Source organism: Rana temporaria, chromosome 1, assembly GCF_905171775.1.
Source record: "Rana temporaria chromosome 1, aRanTem1.1, whole genome shotgun sequence".
Classification (NCBI taxonomy): domain Eukaryota; kingdom Metazoa; phylum Chordata; class Amphibia; order Anura; family Ranidae; genus Rana; species Rana temporaria.
Window position 1 is genome coordinate 45862621 of NC_053489.1, and position 21880 is coordinate 45884500.

At 40.4% G+C, this 21880-nt stretch overlaps 1 protein-coding gene across 13 annotated transcripts in view; it reads right to left on the reverse strand.

Annotated features, from left to right (window-relative positions):
* TCF4 (transcription factor 4) overlaps positions 1-21880 on the reverse strand; it is a 627840-nt gene that overhangs the window by 266344 nt on the left and 339616 nt on the right. For 12 of the 13 annotated variants that reach the window (XM_040337356.1, XM_040337391.1, XM_040337364.1 and 9 more), the window contains 2 exons: positions 14435-14564; positions 11022-11074 (listed from right to left, as the gene is read on the reverse strand). In XM_040337356.1, the coding sequence (XP_040193290.1) occupies positions 11022-11074; positions 14435-14564 (183 nt within the window). Of the gene's footprint in view, positions 1-11021; positions 11075-14434; positions 14565-17353; positions 17474-21880 lie in introns of those variants that run through there. The other variant, XM_040337409.1, reaches the window with a different exon arrangement.

Here is a 21880-nt window from a genome sequence, read left to right on the forward strand (position 1 = left end):
TTTGACTAATGATCACCTGGGAGTGTTTGGTGAAACACCCCATTCACCTCTTTCCCTCCCCTATTTAAGCATACTTTGGTCATTTGTTCACTAGCTACGAGTACGCATCACAGGATGCGAAACATGTCAGCTCTTTTTTCCTAATCCACTTCTTGGTTGACTGCATGAATTTTGGCTGTTTTTTCCATTTGAATTTTTGTTGTTTTTTCATGTTTTGAATAAAGACATCGTTTTTTGAGGAGTGCGGCAATCCAGGATTTTTCTTTCATCTCATGGTAATTGAGCACAGCCAGCACCCTCTTGGTTTGTTGGGACGGAAACAATGGGGATTGATTGTTTTTAGAGCGGTATACTTTTCTTCAGTGTGTATACTTACCTGTCGCCGTGGAAACCCGCGCATGCAGGCATAGGTAGGGTAGAGTAAATAAAATTAACTAATGTGTTTTTGTAACATTCAATAAAGTAAAAAAAAAGGAACAAGGACGCATCAGACTACCCCTACACAACACACACCAGCGAATACTAATTATACAAAGCATAATACACATAAGCCGGTGTGAACTGGCTCTTAGTTATTCCCTAAACACTTATAATGCCACCATTCACACACAATTAATGTAACTCTGGACCTGCCAAAAGAACAAGACTTGAATTATTCTATAAGTCTAATCATACTGGGTGCCACATCCCATATGTAGAATAGTATACAAGTGGCTTGGATTAGAATTTTTTAGGCACTTATACACAAGATATTATAACGGTACAAATTAGTCTTTGTTTCTTCCTTCTCCTCTCCTTCATCTTCCTCCTATCTTTTCCATTCCCCCTTTTTGTTTTCTCTTTTTCCTTCCTACCATGCTGCATGGGCTCAGGGCCATGAGACTCAATTTATGGTTTATACCTACAACTTAATTTTTTTACCCCATTACATTGGTACCCCCGCTGAGCTGTTCCCCTGGTGTTGTTTAATACCCTTCAACAGCTTCTGTAATCCTCATATTTGGGTACATCTATACATAATACCCTTGGTCCCAGCCTTATGTATACTATGTTTTGTATGGGGTGGTTGAAGTACCTAGTGCACTCGTGTTTTTGGGGTTCACATGTTTGTTTATATATATATACCGTATATATATATATATATATATATATATATATATATATATACAGTATATATATATATATATATATATATATATATATATAGGAAGGCCAGTATGGTGGCCTAAAATTATGGGAGGAGCCCGGGGGTGAGTTTTTGCTACCAAAGGCAGTAACCCCGAGCCAGACTCGGGATCGCATCGCAGCATCCAGGCATAGTGACTTACCTTGTCCCCTGGATCCTGCAATATCTCCCCACTGTGTCTCCTCGCTCGTTTTACAGTGCCGAGTGCCGAGCTCCGTTCAAGAGCGGTGTGACGCACAGGGACGGAGTTCAGCGCCGAATTCAAAAAGTAAAACACACACTACAGATACAGTATACTGTAATCTTACAGATTACAGTACTGTATTAAATAATTTCACATCCCCTTTGTCCCTAGTGGTCTGTCCAGTGCCCTGCATGTAGTTTTATATTATAAATACTTTTCTTCCTGCCTGGAAACTTGAGATTGTCCATAGCAACCAAAAAGTGTCCCTTTACGTCAAAAGTGGTTTTAGAGCAGCTAGAAAACAGAGATAATAAATCAGAATCACTTGCAGAATTGAGCGATAGTGATTTGTGGGGAAATTCGTCAACAAACACTGAATGTAATGACAGTGACAATTCTGCAACTGAGCAAATTTCAGTTTTTTTTATTTGATTACATTATTGAATAATTATATTATTATTATTATATTATTATTTGTTATAATTATTTATAGTTATTTCTTAAATTATCATTTATGATTTTGTGTTTTAAACTTTTATTATACCCGGGATGTCTACTAGACTCTTGTTTGGACAGATTTAAGTGAGTTATTCCTAAGAACTACAGGAATACAATATAAAACTCCAAATTTCCATGCAAAATAATTGTACCGCTTTCAGCATCAAAAATCGGACATAATCATACCGGCAGAGAGGATAAAACATGGACGGTGTTAGAAGGGCAGTGGGCGTGTCAGTAGAACTAAGGTTGGTGTCAGGCCTCGTACACACGATAGGTCAGCGGTCTGATGGATCGTTTTCATCTGTCAAAACTGTGTGTGGGCTCCATAGGTTATTTAACCATCGGTTAAAAAAAAAGCCAACTTGCTTTAAATTTAACCGATGGAATCCTAACCGATGGGAAAAAACGATTGTTAGTAGGCACAACCATCGGTCAAAAATCCACGCATGCTCAGAATCAAGTCAACACATGCTTGGAAGCATTGAAATAAAAAAAATTCAGCACGTCGTGTTTTACGTCACTGCTTTCTGACACGAGCGGCTATTTAACCGATGGTGTGTAGGCGCGACGGACCATCAGTCACCTTAATCGGTTAACCGATGACAACGGTCCATCAGACCGTTCTCATTGGATGGACTGATCGTGTGTACGAGGCTTTATTCGTTTTTTTTTGTGGATTATTATTATTATTATTATTTTATTTTCGCATTATTTTTGACATTTTTATTTTTTTAGGAGCCTTATTTGGTGAAATATAAGCAGGGGAATCTGCACTGCACGGGGTGATTATGGTGCACCCCCTGTGCACGCCTACGCATCTGTACCTTATTTTTTGTATTTGTATACTCTGTTTTGTTATTGAAAACTTTAATAAACAAAGATTGAATACAAAAATACAAATTAGTACAAAATGTACTTTTATAATGGTTAAAAGCTTGACTTGAATTTCAGCAGAAGAAAATGGTAGGTAGACAAATGCAGAAAAAAAGGGAAATTGAGGAGTAAAAGAAAAGAAAATGAGAAAAAGAGAGACAACAGGAATAGAGACAGAAATATAGATAGATAGATAGATAGATAGATAGATAGATAGATAGATAGATAGATAGATAGATAGATAGATAGATAGATAGATAGATAGATCGTTAGCAATGAATCAGAATACACAATATTCTCGGACACAGCAAAACAGTACATGGAAATGTAGTGGCTTGGAGCTCTGTGCCGGAATTGTTAATGTGCTTACTGGGGAAATAAATAAATAAGACCAACAAACAGCGCAGGAGGGGAAAATTCATTGAGATACAGCTGTTTTATACAGGCTGACACCTGGTTTATCAAGCACGCAGCTAATGATGCACTCACATCTCCACCGCTAGCTCAGACACCTCGCTGGAAAAATAAAGATGTTCTTTCTGCAATCTATGTAAATTTTCGAATAAATCCGTCGCGCAAATCTCTTTGAACATGCAAATCCATAAATCATCATTATGCTGACAAAGAAGTGAACTATCTCGTGAAATGAAGGCTCATTTCATCCCAAAGCCCCGCTCAGGTATGGGGCTCTGAACTTTGGGCTCCGTTCCAAGGCATTAGAGAATTTTCCCTGCTTAAGATTAGGGCAACCACAAATTCTAGTGTGTTTTGTAATTAATCAATTGGGAGTCTGGTCAAGTGAAAAAAAAGAGAAAGAACAAAAAAACGTTTTTGTTCTGAGCCGCACTTAACTTTTTTAGGTCTGGTGTTAATTAGGTATGCTGCATAAATCCAATAATGAACAATGATTTTTAGGGATCAGAGTGAAGAAAGGAGTAAGGGTAAAAATCATCAGTGGTGGGAATCTGCTCTAGGCATCTTCCGTCCCAGGCAATGCTCTCTATCTTCTTTGTCAGAACAGATCTGAACATTGACGGTCAGACTGAGAGGATTAAAACACACAGAGAAAACTGGAAACTATTCGTTTTTTTTTTTTTGTCCTATTTATGTCCTATTTATGAAAATGAAGCCATGATAAGGAAAATAATCCGCTCAACAAACAAAGGGTTTGGTAAAGTCCTTCAATAACTGCAACCAAACAGGCAGGATCGCTATATGTGCCAGGCGTTATTTAACAAAAAGTACAATAATCAAATAAAAAAATACAACATCAGCCAAAAAATTATATATATTATAAAAATGCACAATATATAGGCAAACATTATTAAAACATTTTTAGGGCTAGAGTACACAGACATTTGAGTTTTGTTACTGATGTGATGGTGAAGAAATTCGTAGGGATCTCAAAGGACAGTGTCAATTAGAATGAAGTCCTTTATTGAGCCCCACACTACAATGTATTGAACTGGGATAAACACTTACTTAGAGCTCTGGAGAACTTTACTGTACGACTCTGCACAGTCTTTGCTTAAAAAAAGTCCCAGTCAGACCCTAAGCCCAAGAGCTCTCGCTCATTCCTTTTGTAGGGACAAAGCCTTAAGTGTTTGGGGGTAAGTGCAGGGGCTGGCCAGGTTAGGGCTGCATTGGTAAGTGCAGGGCCTGGCCAGGTTAGAGCTGCATTGGTAAGTGCAGGGCCTGGCCAGGTTAGGGCTGCGTTGGTAAGTGCAGGGCCTGGCCAGGTTAGGGCTGCGTTGATAAGTGCAGGGCCTGGCCAGGTTAGGGCTGGGTTGATAAGTGCAGGGCCTGGCCAAGTTAGGGCTGCGTTAAAAAGTGCAGGGCCTGGCCAGGTTAGGGCTGCGTTGGTACTGTAAGTGCAGAGCCTGGCCAGGTTAGGGCTGCGTTAAAAAGTGCAGGGCCTGGCCAGGTTAGGGCTGCATTGGTAAGTGCAGGGCCTGGCCAGGTTAGGGATGCATTTGTAAGTGCAGGGCCTGGCCAGGTTAAGGCTGCGTTGATAAGTGCAGGGCCTGGCCAGGTTAGGGCTGCGTTGGTAAGTGCAGGACGTGGCCTGGTTAGGGCTGCGTTGGTACTGTAAGTGCAGAGCCTAGCCAGGTTAGGGCTGCATTGGTAAGTGCAGGGCCTGGCCAGGTTAGGGCTGGGTCGGTAAGTGCAGGGTCTGGCCAGGTTAGGGATGCGTTGGTAAGTGCAGGGCCTGGCCAGGTTAGGGCTGCGTTGTTAAGTGCAGCTCCTGGCCCGGTTAGGGATGCGTTGGTAAGTGCAGGGCCTGGCCAGGTTAGGGCTGCGTTGTTAAGTGCAGGGCCTGGCCCGGTTAGGGATGCGTTGGTAAGTGCAGGGGCTGGCCAGGTTAGGGCTGCGTTGTTAAGTGCAGGGCCTGGCTCGGTTAGGGATGCGTTGGTAAGTGCAGGGCCTGGCCAGGTTAGGGCTGCGTTGGTAAGTGCAGGGCCTGGCCCGGTTTTCAAACAAAGGCTGTGAAGGGTCATGCAGGTTTGCACAGTAAAGATCCCTGGAGTGGAACTGAAAGCAGGTATCTCTATTTTAATACATCATAGAACTTCATAAATGCAGAGCAAAACTATCATAAATGCAAAAAATACAATATAAAAGTGTACATTTTCCCCTGAAAACAGCTTGCTGCATTTGACTTGTTTCGAACTCTGAGGTCCATATATTCTTTATAGTGCTGTTAAATCATCACTCCCAATACATTCTCTGAAATGTGCTGAAATTGTGCTCAAGCAGAATACTTCCATACCATCTAAAACCATACTAGTTAGTTAGGTGGTGTGTTAACACTGATACGCTTTGCAGAGGCAGAAAGTCTGTAAGTCTCCCAAAGGCCTTTTCCATATAGGCGGAATGTTTTATGCTTTTTTTTTTGTCATTTAAAGGCTTAGCCCACCCAAAACTAGTATTTCAGCTGTTAGTGCTCTTTATGGGTTGAATTATCTTCTGGATCTAAGGGAATGAGTCTCTCTGTCCCAAGTTCCCAATTCTGCTCTTCATATTACTGCTGCATTCCCACACTTTACACTCCCTGCTCGATATAACACTTTTTTTTCATTATAAATTGATTAAAATATCAACAATGACCAGGAGTATAAACAAAGACAATAAAAATTAAAGTGTCCCTTAACACTAGTACTAACGTGTCCCATTACATTGGTGGTTAGTGAAGAAGGGCCCCCTTATAGTCTTGGTCTGTTGAGAAAATGAGTGGCCTGTAGAGGTGTGCTTCTTTACATTGAATGTCAGTGGAGAAGTGCTCTGTTATATTGGTGGGTAGTGATGTAACCCCCCTTACATTGTTGACTAGTAAGAAGTGTCCCCTTCCACTGGTGGTCAGTGTTAGTAGTGCCCCTTACATGGACTTACACTGGCGATTAGTGAAGATGTGCTCCCTTACATTGGATGTTAGTACAAAATATGCTCTTCAGCCTGGCAGCCAGTGTAGGCAGTATATTAGGAAAATATGGGCAAAGCTATTTTGGCTACACTTCTCCTATAGGTCACAGGAGTGCAGTTCGGTCTGATCTCCTGTGACCCGTTTTCAGTTAGCTGGTCACTCACCTGGTCCAGGATCGGGAAAGATCCCCACTTTACAGTCAGGGTCCACCCAGATGATTGGACCAGCATCCAGATCAACCTCACTGGGAGACAGAGCCAGCAGCTCCCACCCCCTCTACAGCCCAGCGCTCCTGTGAGCGCTGGAGGGGCAGAGCAGAGAGATGGTGAATGACAGTCACTGGATCTCTGCTTAGTGAAGACAGAGACCTGAGTGATCAGCGGTCTTTGATCGCTCAGTTCTCAGTCTTAGAAGTGGCGGGGAACAGATGCAGCATCAGAACAAGGCTACATCCACCTAGGTGAGTAAAAAAAAAATATATATATATATATATATATATATATATTATTTTTTTTTGTTTATGAAACCTAAACTTCTCTTTTAATCTGATGCTGTTGAAGGATCCTCTACAAATCTCTGGAGGGACACTGGGGTTTTACAGAGGGCTGTTTGAGAATGACAGATGTATACTGTGAAATTGGTTAAAACATTAACAGAAATGCAGCGTACACACGGTCGGAATTTCCGTGGGAAAAAGTCTGACGGAATTTTTTCATTTGATATTCCGACCGTTTGTATGCCCCGTCAGACTTTTTCCGTCTGAAATTCCGACGGACTTAGAAAGAGAACGCGTTCTCTTTTTTTCCAACGGAAATTCTGTTAGTCTGTATGAAATTCCGATGGAGAAAAAAAACATGCATGCTCGGAAACAATTCGACGCATGCTCGGAAGCATTGAACTTCATTATTCTAGGCTCATCGTAGTGTTGTACGTCACCGCGTTTTCGACATTCGGAAGCTTGAGCGGAATTCCGTCGGAAAAACCTGTCAGAGTTTATTCCGAAGGGAAATCCGATCGTGTGTACGGGGCAAAAGAGTAAACATGCCTCACAATGTCCAGGCAAGTGTAATGTCAGAGAATGCCAGCGATATGAAGCTGAGGAGTGATTCAAGCCTACTGTTTAGGGTGGACTAACCCTTTAAGGACATTTAGGCCTCTACAGAGCTTACACCTTGCAGCCAACAAGCCCATCTTTGATTAAAAAAAAAACAGGCAGTAATGCCGATAAAGAACCTCCCACTTCAGTCTGCACATTCTAACAGACCTCGGCTCCGATGATGAAAGAACCAACATGAAATCAAAAATAATTGCTTTGAACATCTATAAAATCATTCTATCTATAGTGTTGCCCATATAATCTGTGTCACAATACCAACCAAGAGAGTGAATAAATATACAGAAATTAGAAAATGATTCTTCATAGCAGTATATTCCTTAGCCAGTGTAAATCAGGCTGTATTGAAGATGGTGGACTGTAAAATTAACATATGCCCCCACATCCAAAAAACGTGTACTGACCACCTACAGTAAGTCTTGCACACTAGCTTTTCTTCCCTCTAGAGTCCACAGGCACCACAGAAACCTAGGCTAGTCAACGTTGCAACCCACGACAAGTTCCTGGCTCTGGCTTGCCCACTCTTGTTTTACCATTGCCTAGTGAGATGGGGCAACTGTAAGATGTAGAAGGCTGGAATAGGCAGTATAGAGCTTGTGACCATTGATGCTGGTTTAGATAGGGAGAATATCCTACAGATGTCCGCTTTGTGGTCAGTGCAAGTTTATATGGGATGGGAGGCAGCACAGGCATGCTTTAAATCAAACTTTTTAAAACCTAGTACTTCCAGTGACCCTCCTTGTGGCCTTGCACAACTGCTCAGTGCCTGGGCAGTCAATAGGCAAGGCTGAGTGATGCCAGACAGGCTTTAGAAGTAAGGCCTCGTACATACGACCGAGGAACTCGACGGGCGAAACACATTGTTTTGCTCGTCGAGTTCCTTGTGAGGCTGTCGAGGAACTCGACAAGGCAAGTTTCTCCATTCCCATCGAGGAAAAAGAGAACATTTTTATTTTTGGCTTGACGGGATCCTCGACAGTTTCCTCGTCGAAAAATGTACACACGACCGGTTTCCTCGGCAAAAAAAAAAAACAGCAAGTTTCTTGCGGTGTGTACGAGGCCTAAAGCCTCGTACACACGGCCGAGGAACTCGACGTGCCAAACACATCGAGTTCCTCGGCCAGTTCAGCACTGAAGCCGCCGAGGAGCTCGGCGGGACGAGAGCTCCCATAGAACAACGAGGAAATAGAGAACATGTTCTCTATTTCCTCGCTGAGCTCCTCGTCGGCTTCCTCGGCCGAAACTGTACACACGACCAGTTTCCTCGGCAGAATTCAGCCAGAAACTCGGTCGGAAGCTGAATTCTGCCGAGGAAACTGGTCGTGTGTACGGGGCCTGAGACTTGAGCACCTGTCTTGCACTCAGCAGTTTTACTTTTCTCAAATGATAGGTTTGCTATAAAAGAAAACTCCAGACAAATCTTTTAGTTTTCCAGGAGAGGTAAATTGCTGTCTGTGATTCTTTTGAGAGGGATTTTCCCCTTACAAACAAAGTAAGTGATGGGAACAAACAGTTTCAGGGATAAATATATATATATATATATATATATATATATATATATATATATATATATTTATTTATATTTATAGCAGAGTCTGTAGGGGTCTGTGCCCCTATATGGAGGATTTTCCAAATATTTCTGCACATAACAGGTGATACTAGGATAAGAAATAAGAGTAAATCGCCCCAGCAGGGACAAACATAGCACCTAAAACCCAACGGATGTTCCGAATCATCCTCACTCTCTCCAAAGCTACAAATAAAGGTTCTGTTTTCAAAATGATTCAAATATAAATGGTGCCAACCCCAAAAGGCCTAAGTGAATAATGGGACAGCTGCCCCTTTAAGTGAATGTGTCACTAAGACAATTAGAGTGAATAAGTAAAATTAGGCGCTAATCCCTTTAAGGCCAGAAAATCATACAATTCTCAACATTTGTGCTAAACATCTACTTTAGATTAAATCAAATGAAAAAATATATATAAAAAAGTTCTCCAAAAACAAACAATGTTTAAGCGGACCTTCAATAATTTTTTCAACTTTCCATCTATTAAATCTTCTGCCTTTGTTGTTTTAACTTTGGATAGTAAAACATTTTTTCCTGCCAGTAAATACCTTATACAGCCCACTTCCTGTTTCTTGTCTGGTCATTAGTCTAGGCTTATGACATCATGCACAGCTCTCTCTCTCTCTCACGTTCGTGAGAGTTTTCCAGGAAGGGTGGGGGGGATTAGTCATAAGAAGGCCAATGAAAGCTGCAGGGCTGCAGATCTGGAGGTGTGCCTCTGTGTGTCTGTGTAAATCCAGGAAGTGAACAGGCAGCAGCTTCAGCTGCCCACAGTTAAAATGGCTGCAGCCAGACTTGGAAGAAAGGAGATTTCTGCAGCATATTTGGCAAGTACAGAATCACATTATATATAAAATAATATGCAAACTGATTGGAGGGAAGATTCAGAATGCAAAGATGTTTTTATTATAAATTATGTGAGCAAACTGCAGTTCCTCTTTAAACACAAAACACTGCTAGAAATACCCAAAACACTTCAATCCTTGTGTCCATGTAATAATAATACAATGTACATGCAAAAAAAAAAATAGAAAATAATAATCAAAACATGATTAATTGAAATAATATAAATAAAAATAAAGTTCCAAAAAACACAAAAAGTTATTCTGTGCAATCCTTGTGTTACTCCAATGAGTCACTTAAAGTTGAAGTTAACTTCCATGCATAAGGCTTACCTATTGGTAATGTAAATATCTCTTAAACTTGCACAGTTCAGGAGATATTTACTGTAAATGCAGCCATTTATATCACTGGCGCATGCTCTCTGAAGGAACGGGTCACCCGTGCTTTTTCTTCAGAGCCCTGTGCCGCGAACGGCAGCTCCCGACCGCATGCGTGGGAGTGACGTTATAGAGTGTATATTAGATATGAAAATTGTTTCCACTCCCAAACAAAAGGTGCTCCACTACATGTAATAATGGAGATGTACTCACCAGATCTCTATGGCCATAAAGACCAATACAGTCTTAGTAATTATGCCTATAGGAACAAATGGAATGAATACTCCATCTAGTAGGATCTCCAAACACACTTCCAACACATAATCTCTCACATCCAATATGTATCTCCATGTATCTCCAGATAACCCAAAAGACAAATCATAAAATGATTGTGCATTAACGAGCCGACCTCTATGCATTTCACCAAAAAATGGCATCATCAAGAAGACCAGGAACTTTATTTTTATTTCTATTATTTAAATTAAATATTTATTTATTCTTTTTTTTTGGATGGACATGTATTATTATAACATGGACACAGGGGTTGAAGCATTTTGGGTATTTCTAGCAGTGTTGTGTGTTTAACATTGCATGTTGTTGGAGAATATCTATATTTTTTTATTTGATTGATTTAATCTAAAGTAGATGTTTAGCAAAAATATTGAGAATTTTATGATTTTCTGGCCTTAAAGGTATTAGCGCCTTACTTTACTTATTCACTCTATCTGTTTTCATACATTTACATCATTTACATCTGTTTACCATACATTTCATTACTGGGGTCAGTGGAAGCTTGAATTCCTGTACAGTCAAGGCTTTCAATTTTATTACAACCACTGTCTCAGCACATAAGCCAAATTACCATGAAATACCCAAATCAAGTCAACAACAAGCAGGTTTGCAAAACATCTGAATATTTTCCAGCTCCAACTGCGTAAAACACAAGGGTACTTACTGAAGAGGGTAAACCAGGAGGAACTTTCCTTACTTTCTTTGCTTGCACCTCGGCTGAACAGAAAAATAGAAACATTTTAACTTGAAGTAGTCATCATCATCATCATCATTGTCACAGTTTGTTTAGTTGCAAAGAGTTGTGCTCATAACAGTCTCCAATATCATAATACATATACTGTATTGCCAAACATATTGGGACACCTGCCTTTAAATGCACATGAACTTTAATGGCATCCCAGTCTTAGTCCGTAGGGTTCAATATTGAGTTGGCCCACCCTTTGCAGCTATAACAGCTTCAACTCTTCTGGGACGGCTGTCCACAAGGTTTGACCATTTGTCATAATTTGTTGGGTGAGCCGAAGCCAGTGGAGAAATTGACAGAGAGAAGTAGCAGACACAGAGCGATTGGTCAGGTGGATGAGTCTGGCAGCAGCATTCATGATAGATTGAAGGGGGGATAGTCTATGTAGAGGTAAGCCGATGAGGAGGGAGTTGCAGCCTGGGAAGGCTGACACAACAAAGCCCTGCAACTCCCACCTCATTGGCTTACCTCTACATAGACTATCCCCCCCTTCAATCCATCATGAATGCTGCTGCCAGACTCATCCACCTTACCAATCGCTCTGTGTCTGCTACTCCTCTCTGTCAATCCCTCCACTGGCTTCGGCTCACCCAACGAATTATGCCGAATTGTCAAACCTTGTGGCAGTGGTGTATTTAGGTTTTGTGCTGCCCTAGGCCTGACTAAACTTGTGCATCCCCTAATTTAAATATGGCCCACCCCTTCCTGTAAAGGCCACACCCCTTTCTGTTTAAGACCTGCCCAGAAATTTTCGAGTGGGGACACTAGTTCTTAGGGCCTGTGGGGGAGGGGGGCATTGGATTCCCTTAAATTGCATAGATTTCCTCTCACTTCCTGTTTGGCTATGGGGTAGGAAGGGAAATCTCTGCAATGGGACACGGATGGTAAAAATAAACTGACAGGAGCTATAACCCTCCCTTACTCTATCCAAAATGAAAAAAAAGTGTTACCTATAGTTCTACTTTAAGCACAAATTTCTGATAATTTTATGGAGAGGACTAAGAAGCTATAACCATGCCAATGGTGCAGCAGAAAACATACAGCACATTGAGGAAGGTTTGTCGTCCAGAGTGTAGCGCAAGCCGGCAGGGACTCTTTCTGTGCTGCCCCCCTGCAAAGTGCTGCCCTAGGCCTGGGCCTTGTTGGCCTAGGCCAGGATACAGCATTGCCTTGTGGACAGCCCTCCCAGAAAAGTTGAAGCTGTTATAGCTGCAAAGGGTGGGCCAGCTCAATATTGAACACTAAGACTGGGGTGCCAATAAAGTTCATGAAGGTGTAAAGGCAGGCATCCCAATACTTTTGGTAACATAATGCATATATATGTATATGTCACAGAGCATGATTTATGTATTTGTTAAATCTGTATTAAGGCCTGTATTGACAGGCTGTTGTTTGCATCAAACAGGTTTTGCATTCCATGGCAAGTCCATGGCAGTGCAAAATCCACAGGCTAAATGCAACTCGGAAAGAGGTCAAAAGCAGGTCAAAGGCACCTGTCAATGATCTCAGCAGCATCTCAGACTGATGCCAACCACACAAGCCCAAAGCCAATCGGCACAGGCCTTCTTACAGCTTGTTTGTATTACATACTTTGTACACAATCACAGAAGAAGACCATGCTATAAAAATAATTAAAACATAATAATGATTGAATACAGAAGCAAAAGAAATCCCTACTTTGTGAAACTACAAACCATGCTATGATTGAGGCCTCACGGCAAAAACATGTAAGCGCACTTATGCTGTACTCACCTTCAAGCTAAATAAATGTAACTGCAACTTGGTATTACTGAGTTTCCGGCTGTATCTTATTTTTACAAACACCAGCATGTCATGACACCCAGTGTTAGGCTAGGCTGGTCATACATTATACAATTTTTTGTTGTATATATATTTTTAGATTTACCAAAAACATATACTATGAGGTCAATCCTAAACCCTTTCAATGTGTATGCAATCAGGCAGACCCTTGCACCACATATGCCCCCGGAAAAAGTCCTCTTAGCGACAAAACCGGTCAAAAAGAAAGGGTAAAAAAAATGCTGTTTTTTATCTGAAATAAATGTAAGTGCAATACCTTTTATTAAATGAGTCTTTTGGGATTTTACACTATCTGGCTTCTCCTTCATTTGCATGGATAAATCTGGTCGTGGGGTGAATGGAAATATTGAAATATATTGAAAATAGTTCAATTGTAGAAAAACTCAAAAAACACAAATCTGTGAAATTGCATAAGAATCCAGAAGACCCTCCACCTTGTGCATATACCTCCACCTCAAGCAATATAGACTCTTACCAGAGAGACTGGACCCTTTTTTTTACGAAGAGTCAAACAGGCTTGATGTAATAATCTTTGCAGGAGTCATAAGCTGGAGATGTGTCCTCAAAACAAATTAAGAACTTTCACTGGATAATCTGGTCTGATTATTCAGTGATATCAAGCCCGTTTGACTCTTCGTAAAAAAGGGTCCAGGCTCTCTGGTAAGAGTCTATTTGCTTGAGGTGACTGTATATGCATGAGGTGGAGGGTCTTCTGGATTCATATGCAATTTCACAGATTTGTGTTTTTTTTTTAACAATTGGTCTGTTTTCTATCAACACTTTATGAGCAATTTTATGTTGAGCGCAACACTGTTTTTGTATATGCCTTGCACTACATAGTTAAAGGTAAATCTAAAGCCTGCCACACACAATCAGATTTTCCTCAGACAAAGCGTAGGACTTTTGTCCGAACGGCATTGACCAGGAATTTGTCTTGCGTAGAAACGGCACACAATTGTCGGCCAACAAAGGCGAAACAACTTGTTTTTTCAGCTCTTTAGCGCCACCCTTTGGGCCCCCTCTGCTAATGTTGTTTGTGAGCATTGATTCTGAGCATGCGTGTTTGTACTTTTTTCCAACGAACGCTCGGAAAATCCAACAACACACAATTGTTGGCGGTAAATTTTAAGGCATGCTATTCAACAATTGTCCGATGGAGCGTACAAACGGTCGGATTTTCCACCAACAGCCTGTCATCACACAATTCCCGTCGGAAAATCCGATCGTGTGTACGAGGCTTGTAATAATTGTATAATGCATGGCCTCTGCCACTAACTGCCCAACTCCTGTATTGGAATACTCCACTATTCCTCTAATATCAGGTACTGACCGTGACAGTGATAGCACTAATACCTTAAAGGCTTTCCTGCAGGAAAGGAGGTAACAGTGGAGACAGTGGCTAGCTGAGAAAGTCTCCATGCTTTTGTTATCCCGCCTGTCTCGCTGGGTCTCATGGTTTATCTGAGAGTGTAACTGGATACTATTACTAGGCAGAAAATAATAATACGCACCCATTGAGCTGCTATGAAAAGGCCTCCTCCTGGAGTTATTGCTTGAATAATGATAGTACTGTGAGCCAGGCTTTGTGGGTGAAAGAGCCCCTGAATTGCCAATGTCCATTTCACCTCCGAGAAGGCTTTGCTGAAAGACAATAGAAGAAAAGCACATTTAATCTCGTAAAGAGAGCAAAAAAAAAAAAAAAGAAAGCAAACAAAAAAAGGCAACTACTTAGCTTAGTATAAGTCAAAATGTAATACATATTATATATCGTTCTTCGCAGACAATATAAATATAACGTCCTTTTGTTCACCGATAATCAGTCCTCTTGTGATCCTCGGTGAAATAGAGAAACTATAGCAGGCATAGAGAAAATAATGTCCCCATAATAACACAACAAAGGGTTCATGAATGTTTCCTTTTGGCTACAACTGAGGATCACACAGCATCGACCATATAAATACTATTCGTTACAACATGGTTTATATATATATTTTAGCAAACATATTTGAGATTTCAGATATAATAACATCCAGCATGCTGGGAGTTTTTCTTCAATTGTATTTTTTATTTTCATGCATCATAAAAGCGAAGGTTGCTGCAATTTTGTTCTACTGTACAGACCCATTATAACCAGAATGTAAGGCCTCGTATACACGACCGAGTTTCTCGGCAAAAACCAGCAAGAAACTTGCTGGGAGATATTTTTTTGCCGAGGAAACCGGTCGTGTGTACATTTTCGTCGAGGAAACTGTCGAGAAACTCGACGAGCCAAAAAAAAAAGCATGTTCTCTATTTCCTTGACGGGAATGGAGAAAATTGGCTTGTCGAGTTTCTCGACGGCTTCACAAGGAACTCAACGAGGAAAACGATGTCTTTCGCCCGTCGAGTTTCTCGGTCGTGTGTACGAGGCCTAAGAGTTATAGAAAAATAAAACAGTTAAGTAAGCAGATAAAACAGTTTATATATTTTTGTTGATTTGTTTCTGATCACCACACAATGTAACCATCTAAAGCCCTGTACACACGATCGGATATCTGATAGAATCTAATCCGATGGATTTTTTCGTCGGATATCCGATGAAGCTGACTTTCATCAGTCTTGTCTTCACACCATCAGTCAAAATCTGACTGTGTCCAAACGCGGTGACTTAAAACACTACGACGTGCTGAGAAAAATAAAGTTCAATGCTTCCGAGCAAGCGTCGACTTGATTCTGAGCATGCGTGGATTTTCCTTTCGATGGAGTTCCACACAGACGATAGTTTTTATTTCTATCGGTTGGAAACCGATGGAAAACAAACCGATGGGGCCCACACACGATCGGTTTGTCCGATGAAAATGATCCATCGGACAAACCGATCGTGTGTACAGGGCTTAATAGACATGTGCATTCGTTTTCGTCCGAATGCATTTTCGTCCGAATTTCAGGTATTTTCGTTTTTGTTTTAACTAACGATAACGAAAGCACAGAAAACGAAAAAAAAACGAAAGATCCGACATAAACAAATGCTTTATTTTCATTTTTGTTGCAGTCGAATGTGCCTAACCTTAACTCTATTAGTCCAATATTATTCTACATAAAGAGAAAAGATTCGACATAGAGAGAAAAAAATTGACATTATAGAGACATGAAGAAGAGTCGACATAGAGAGAAAAGATTCGACATAGAGAGAAAAGATTCGACATTATAGAGACATGAAGATTCGACATAGAGAGACATGAAGAGTCGAAAATTTTATTTTATTTTTTTAAGATTCTGTCGAATCTTCTTTTTTTTTCTTAGAACATTCGACAGACGCCATAAGCCTTCAATGACAGATTCGACATAGAGAGACATGAAGATTCGACATAGAGAGAAATGAAGATTTGACATAGAGAGATATAAAGAGTCTAAATCTTTTTTTTTTTTTAAGATTCTCTCAAATCTTTTTTTTTTTTTCTTCTTAGAACATTCGACAGACACCACGAGCCTTCAATGACAGATTCGACATAGAGAGACATGAAGATTCGACATAGAGAGACATGAAGAGTCAAGATTCTGTCTAATTTTTTTAGAACATTCGACAGACACCATAAGCCTTCAATGACAGATTCAACCTTAATTAGGATTTTCGGACAAATTAATTTTTTTTAACGAAAAACTAAATAAATAAAAATGAATTTCGGGAGTAACTAAATAAATACATTTTTCGGACGAAAATGAAATTACTAAACAAAATATTTCAGTGTGCACATGTCTAGGGCTTAACTGTTTGTCTATTTTTCTGTTGGATTAATGATTAATAAAACTTTTTGTAAAAAACAAAAAAACAACTGTTTATGTAAATAAATTTAAGAGCTAACCAAATGCAACATTATTATTTTTTTTAATTATGTAAATGTCTTTACATAAAGAGTTGTTTTTACCTATCTTTAATTTTTGTTTTCTTTTGCACAGGTGGATAATATACACATATACATAAATATATAAATCGTTAATCCTCATAATTCATATAAATAATAATGGTAGCATGACCATAAATACACCCATCACAAGAATAATGGTAAGTTTGTCATAAATACCCCCACCAGCAGTTACAAGCACTGGGTTACATTTTTTAACTAGATGAACAAAAAATAAAAAAAATACAATAAAAATAAAACTTTGATCTGGGGATGCAAGAGAGGTGCACACAGTACAGATAAAGATCTAAATAAAAAAACAACAACATATATATCATTGCCATAATATTGTAATATTACAACAGTATGGCAAGTCAATGAAAACATTCCCACCGTTGCAGTGAATGTGTATAGCAAGGCACCGTGCCTCTACAAAAAAATTGTCAGCGTTGTCAACAGGGTAAAAACTGTAATAAAGCTAATAAGCCAACGTTAATCACAACAGCACAAATCTATTTACTATTTGCAATAGACTACGTTGAAACTTACCCATAACACACAAGTCCCTTGATTACACCTAGCAGCGAATACATTGTTCTTTTAATTGTTCTCACATGGAATAAAGCAGGTGTAGATCTCTCCTCGTTTATATTAAGAACAAATTTATCATTTATATAAAAAAAAAAAAATTAGGAAAATTTAAGAATTAAGTGCCGAGAAAAAAAAATCTAACTTTATCTGTACTTGTAATCAACTTTTTACCGAGAGAACTAATTACTGTACTTGATAAAGTACAGAATGTGTTTTGCCTAATCTATATTCTAATCACCGTGTCACTCACAACAGACTTAGTAATGCTTCACTAACGCAGTATTCACATGCAAAATACCCTAAATGGGCCAATTATGACTGTTCTGCTCTTCTCCAGTTAACCCACTGAGGGCTAAAAAAAAAAAAAAAAATTCACAAGCCACTCCGCCACTAAAACAAAGAGCCCTTGTTTTCAAGGATTCCTAAAGAGCTCAACAAAGGGGCACGTCTTCGGCTAGGGAGCAGTTGGTCCAATATGACCCGTGAGATGGAAACAGAAGAAATGGGAATATTCCGCTTCTGGGGCAATGTTTAGAACTTTACAAACTATGTGAACTACGTGGCACTAAACCAGCAATGAAAGGTCTTGGTGGAAATTTGTGCTAAATTTTATAGATTTAGACAGTTATAAAAAAATTATATTTTCTGGTCCACCATAAAATGTTTAATTCATTTAGAAAAGTAACTAACTAAACATAATAAAGCCCAAAGGCAGCAGAGCAAAATATGAACGGGGACTCCTCATGTCCCATGCAAAAGCTTTTGTGAAGCTCTTGGGTTATTACTGATATATATTTAAATTAATAAAAAAAAACATTTTGAATAGATGAACTAAGCCACTCCGCCAATCAAATCACAAATGTTCATTTAAAGAATATAAATAATTTTTAAACTATTTAATTTGCCTGCATTCAAGTTGGACTCCAGGCAAACAGCTCAAGGCAGCTGCAGGGGAACTGTCGAAAACTGCAAAATGATTTGTACTTTTGCCCATCCAGTCCTGGGATTTAAAAAGCTCTGCCAAACAGCACAGCCAAGCTGTTGACCTTTTTCCTACAGCCAATAAGCAATCTAACTTGGTCACCTTTCATCTCCAAGCCTGTGACAGGACATTGAAAGCTGCAGCAGTAGACTAATGAGGTCATATATCTGCATGTTCCTTTTCACATGTGCATGCAGCTAAAGCCTCATACACACGATCTGACTTCCATCAGACTTTTCTGTGGATTTTTGTCCAAAGTGCGTTGGCCATGAACTTGGAATGCATACACCCGGCAGGACTTTTTCAGCCAACTTTCACCAAATCACGTGTTTTTTCTGCTCTTTACCGCCACCCTTTGGGCAACTTCTGCTATTGTTGTCTGATCTTTAGCATTGGTTCTGAGCATGCGTGTTTGTACTTTGGACTTTAGTCCGATGGACTTGTGTACACACGATCGGATTTTGCTCCATCGGACATTTTTTGCTGGAGAGTTTGTCTGTTTTCACAACAAACATTTGTCCGATGAAAAACACAAAACATTTGTCCGATGGAGCATACACACAGCCAGATTGTCCGCTAAAACAGGTCTGTCGGACAATTGTTGTCAAAAAGTCAGATCGCGCGTACGGGTCTTAACCACTTAAGGACCGGACCAATATGCTGCTAAATGACCCTAGGGGTTTTTACAATTCGGCACTGCAACGCTTTAACAGACAATTGCGCGGTCGTGCGACGTGGCTCCCAAACAAAATTGGCGTCCTTTTTTTCCCACAAATAGAGCTTTCTTTTCATGGTATTTGATCACCTCTGCGGTTTTTATTTTTTGTGCTATAAACAAAAATAGAGCGTCAATTTTGAAAAAAATGCAATATTTTTTACTTTTTGCTATAATAAATATCCCCCAAAAATATATAAAAAAACATATTTTTTCCTCAGTTTAGGCCAATACGTATTCTTCTACCTATTTTTGGTAAACAAAAATCGCAATAAGCGTTTATCGGTTTGTTTGCGCAAAATTTATAGCGTTTACAAAATAGGGGATAGTTTTATTGCATTTTTATAATTTTTTTTTTTTTTTTACTACTTATGGCGTCGATCAGCGATTTTTTTGTGACTGCGACATTATGGCGGACACTTCGGACAATTTTGACACATTTTTGGGACCATTGTAATTTTCACAGCAAAAAATGCATTTAAATTGCATTGTTTATTGTGAAAATGACAGTTGCAGTTTGGGAGTTAACCACAGGGGGCACTGTAGGAGTTAGGGTTCACCTAGTGTGTGTTTAAAACTGATGGGGGGTGTGGCTGTAGGTCTGACGTCATTGATTGTGTCTCCCTATAAAAGGGATCACACGATCGATGCAGCCGCCACAGTGAAGCACGGGGAAGCTGTGTTTACACACGGCTCTCCCCGTTCTTCAGCTCCGGGGACCGATCGCCACACTCCAGCGGCGATCGGGTCACTCCAGCCGTGCCATTCTGCCGACGTATATGTGCAGGAGGCGGTCCTTAAGTGGTTAAGAATGACTGGCCCTGAGTACTGCCACTCCTTTTCCCAGTCTAAGATCTACTGTAAAGGGACCCTAATGTTCCATTAGTGATTGGAATTGCAGGCAAAATCGTGGAAGGCTTGTACAATTCCATTACTTCTTAATGGCACCCCAATCACGCCACGATATTGCCGCGATAAATGCCGATGCTATCACAGAAAATATCAACGGGCAATGCTTGTCACTCAAAAATGAGCAGGAGCTTGCCATGATTCATTGCGCAGCAAATTCATGGTGCGATTGGGGTGCCATGAAGAAGTAATGGCATCGCACAAGCCCCCCGCGGTTTGGATACAGAGATGGTTTACACATTCTTATATCTGTATCAGATATCCGATGAAGCTGACTTTCATCAGTCGTGCCTACACACCATCGGTTAAAAAAACGATTGTTTCAGAACGCGGTGATGTAAAACACAACGACGTGCTGAGAAAAATGAAGTTCAATGCTTCCGAGCATGCGTCGACTTGATTCTGAGCATGCATGGATTTTTAACCGATGGACGTACCCACAAACAATCGTTTTTTCTATCGGTTTTTTAACCATCAGATAATTTTAAAACAACTTCTTAGTTTTTTCACCGATGGATAAAAAACCGATGGGGCCCACACACAATCTGTTCGTCTGATGAAAACGGAGACCGTTTTCATCAGACGAACCGATTGTGTGTACGCGGCATCAGAATATTAGAACAGAACTAAGATACTGGAACATCCCTAAATGTTCACAGAAATATGTTGACTCTCCCAGTCAACTATCCAAAATAAAATACCAGAGCTATAGGGTCAATAGAAATGTATAATTTTTCTTTTAGGACACGATTGGGGAGATTTACTAAAACTGGAGTACTCAGAATCTTTTGCAGCTGTACATAGTAACCAATTAGCTTTTAACTTCAGCTTGTTCAATGAAGCTTTGACAATAAAACCTGGAAGCCGTTTCTACGCAGAGCTGCACCAGATTTTGCATTCTCCGATTTTAGTAAATCCCCTCAAATATTTGGCAAATTGTAACTCTGCATGCTTTGGCAATCCATCTCCTTTGGAAAAGTTGAGTGACTTTTAGCAAGTCAGCAAGGCGACATAGATAATTGGATTCAAGGCACTGTAAAAAAAAAATCTTATCCCCCCCCCCCCCCTCTAGTTGACAGAAATCAACACACAGCATAAGGTCAAATTACAGATTCAAACAAAAAAAAAGGCTTTGCTGGCATTTCCTTACACCAGGACTCGAAAAATCTCAGTCGCCAGGTCGCCATGGAGACCTGGCACCTGGGCTTTTGTCAGCCGCACACATCTGCTTCCCACTTGATGTCCTCCTAGAACCCCGCCACACGTGCGCCCCAAGAGTACGCATCGGGCACACTCTGTGATCGCTGTGTCCTCAGGACACCGCTTATCACAGATCAAGGTAAATGGCCAATCACAGTAGCCCTTTACCATGTGATCAGCTGTGCCCTGATTATGCAGCCCCATTAGTGACCATCAGTGCAGCATATCAGTGACCATCAGCGCAGCCTATCAGTGACCATCAATGCAGTATATTAGCGACCATCAGTGCTGCCTATCAGTGCCCATCAATGCAACCTAATCAGTGCAGCCTCATCAGTGCCTCCTCATTAGTGCCCCTTTAATGCAGCTTCTGTCGGACCAGCTGACATAGGCACGGGGCCGAATGTCGGCTGTTTTTTATTAAACCTTACAAGGCTCTAGATGTACTAGGCACTAGACATATTGCATGAAACATCCCACTTAGCACCCCCCTTGAAAGATTTCAGTGAGTGCTCTGACATGGTCAAATCCCAATATATAATTTCAACGGTTCGAAATCAGAACTTCTCCTGTTTCACGCCAATCGAAAGAATCAACTGGCAACAACTCGGACACCTCCGCCCATTCTGGGCAAATTCATCGCCCCTAGCTCCAAAGTCAAAAGTCTCGGAGTCATCTT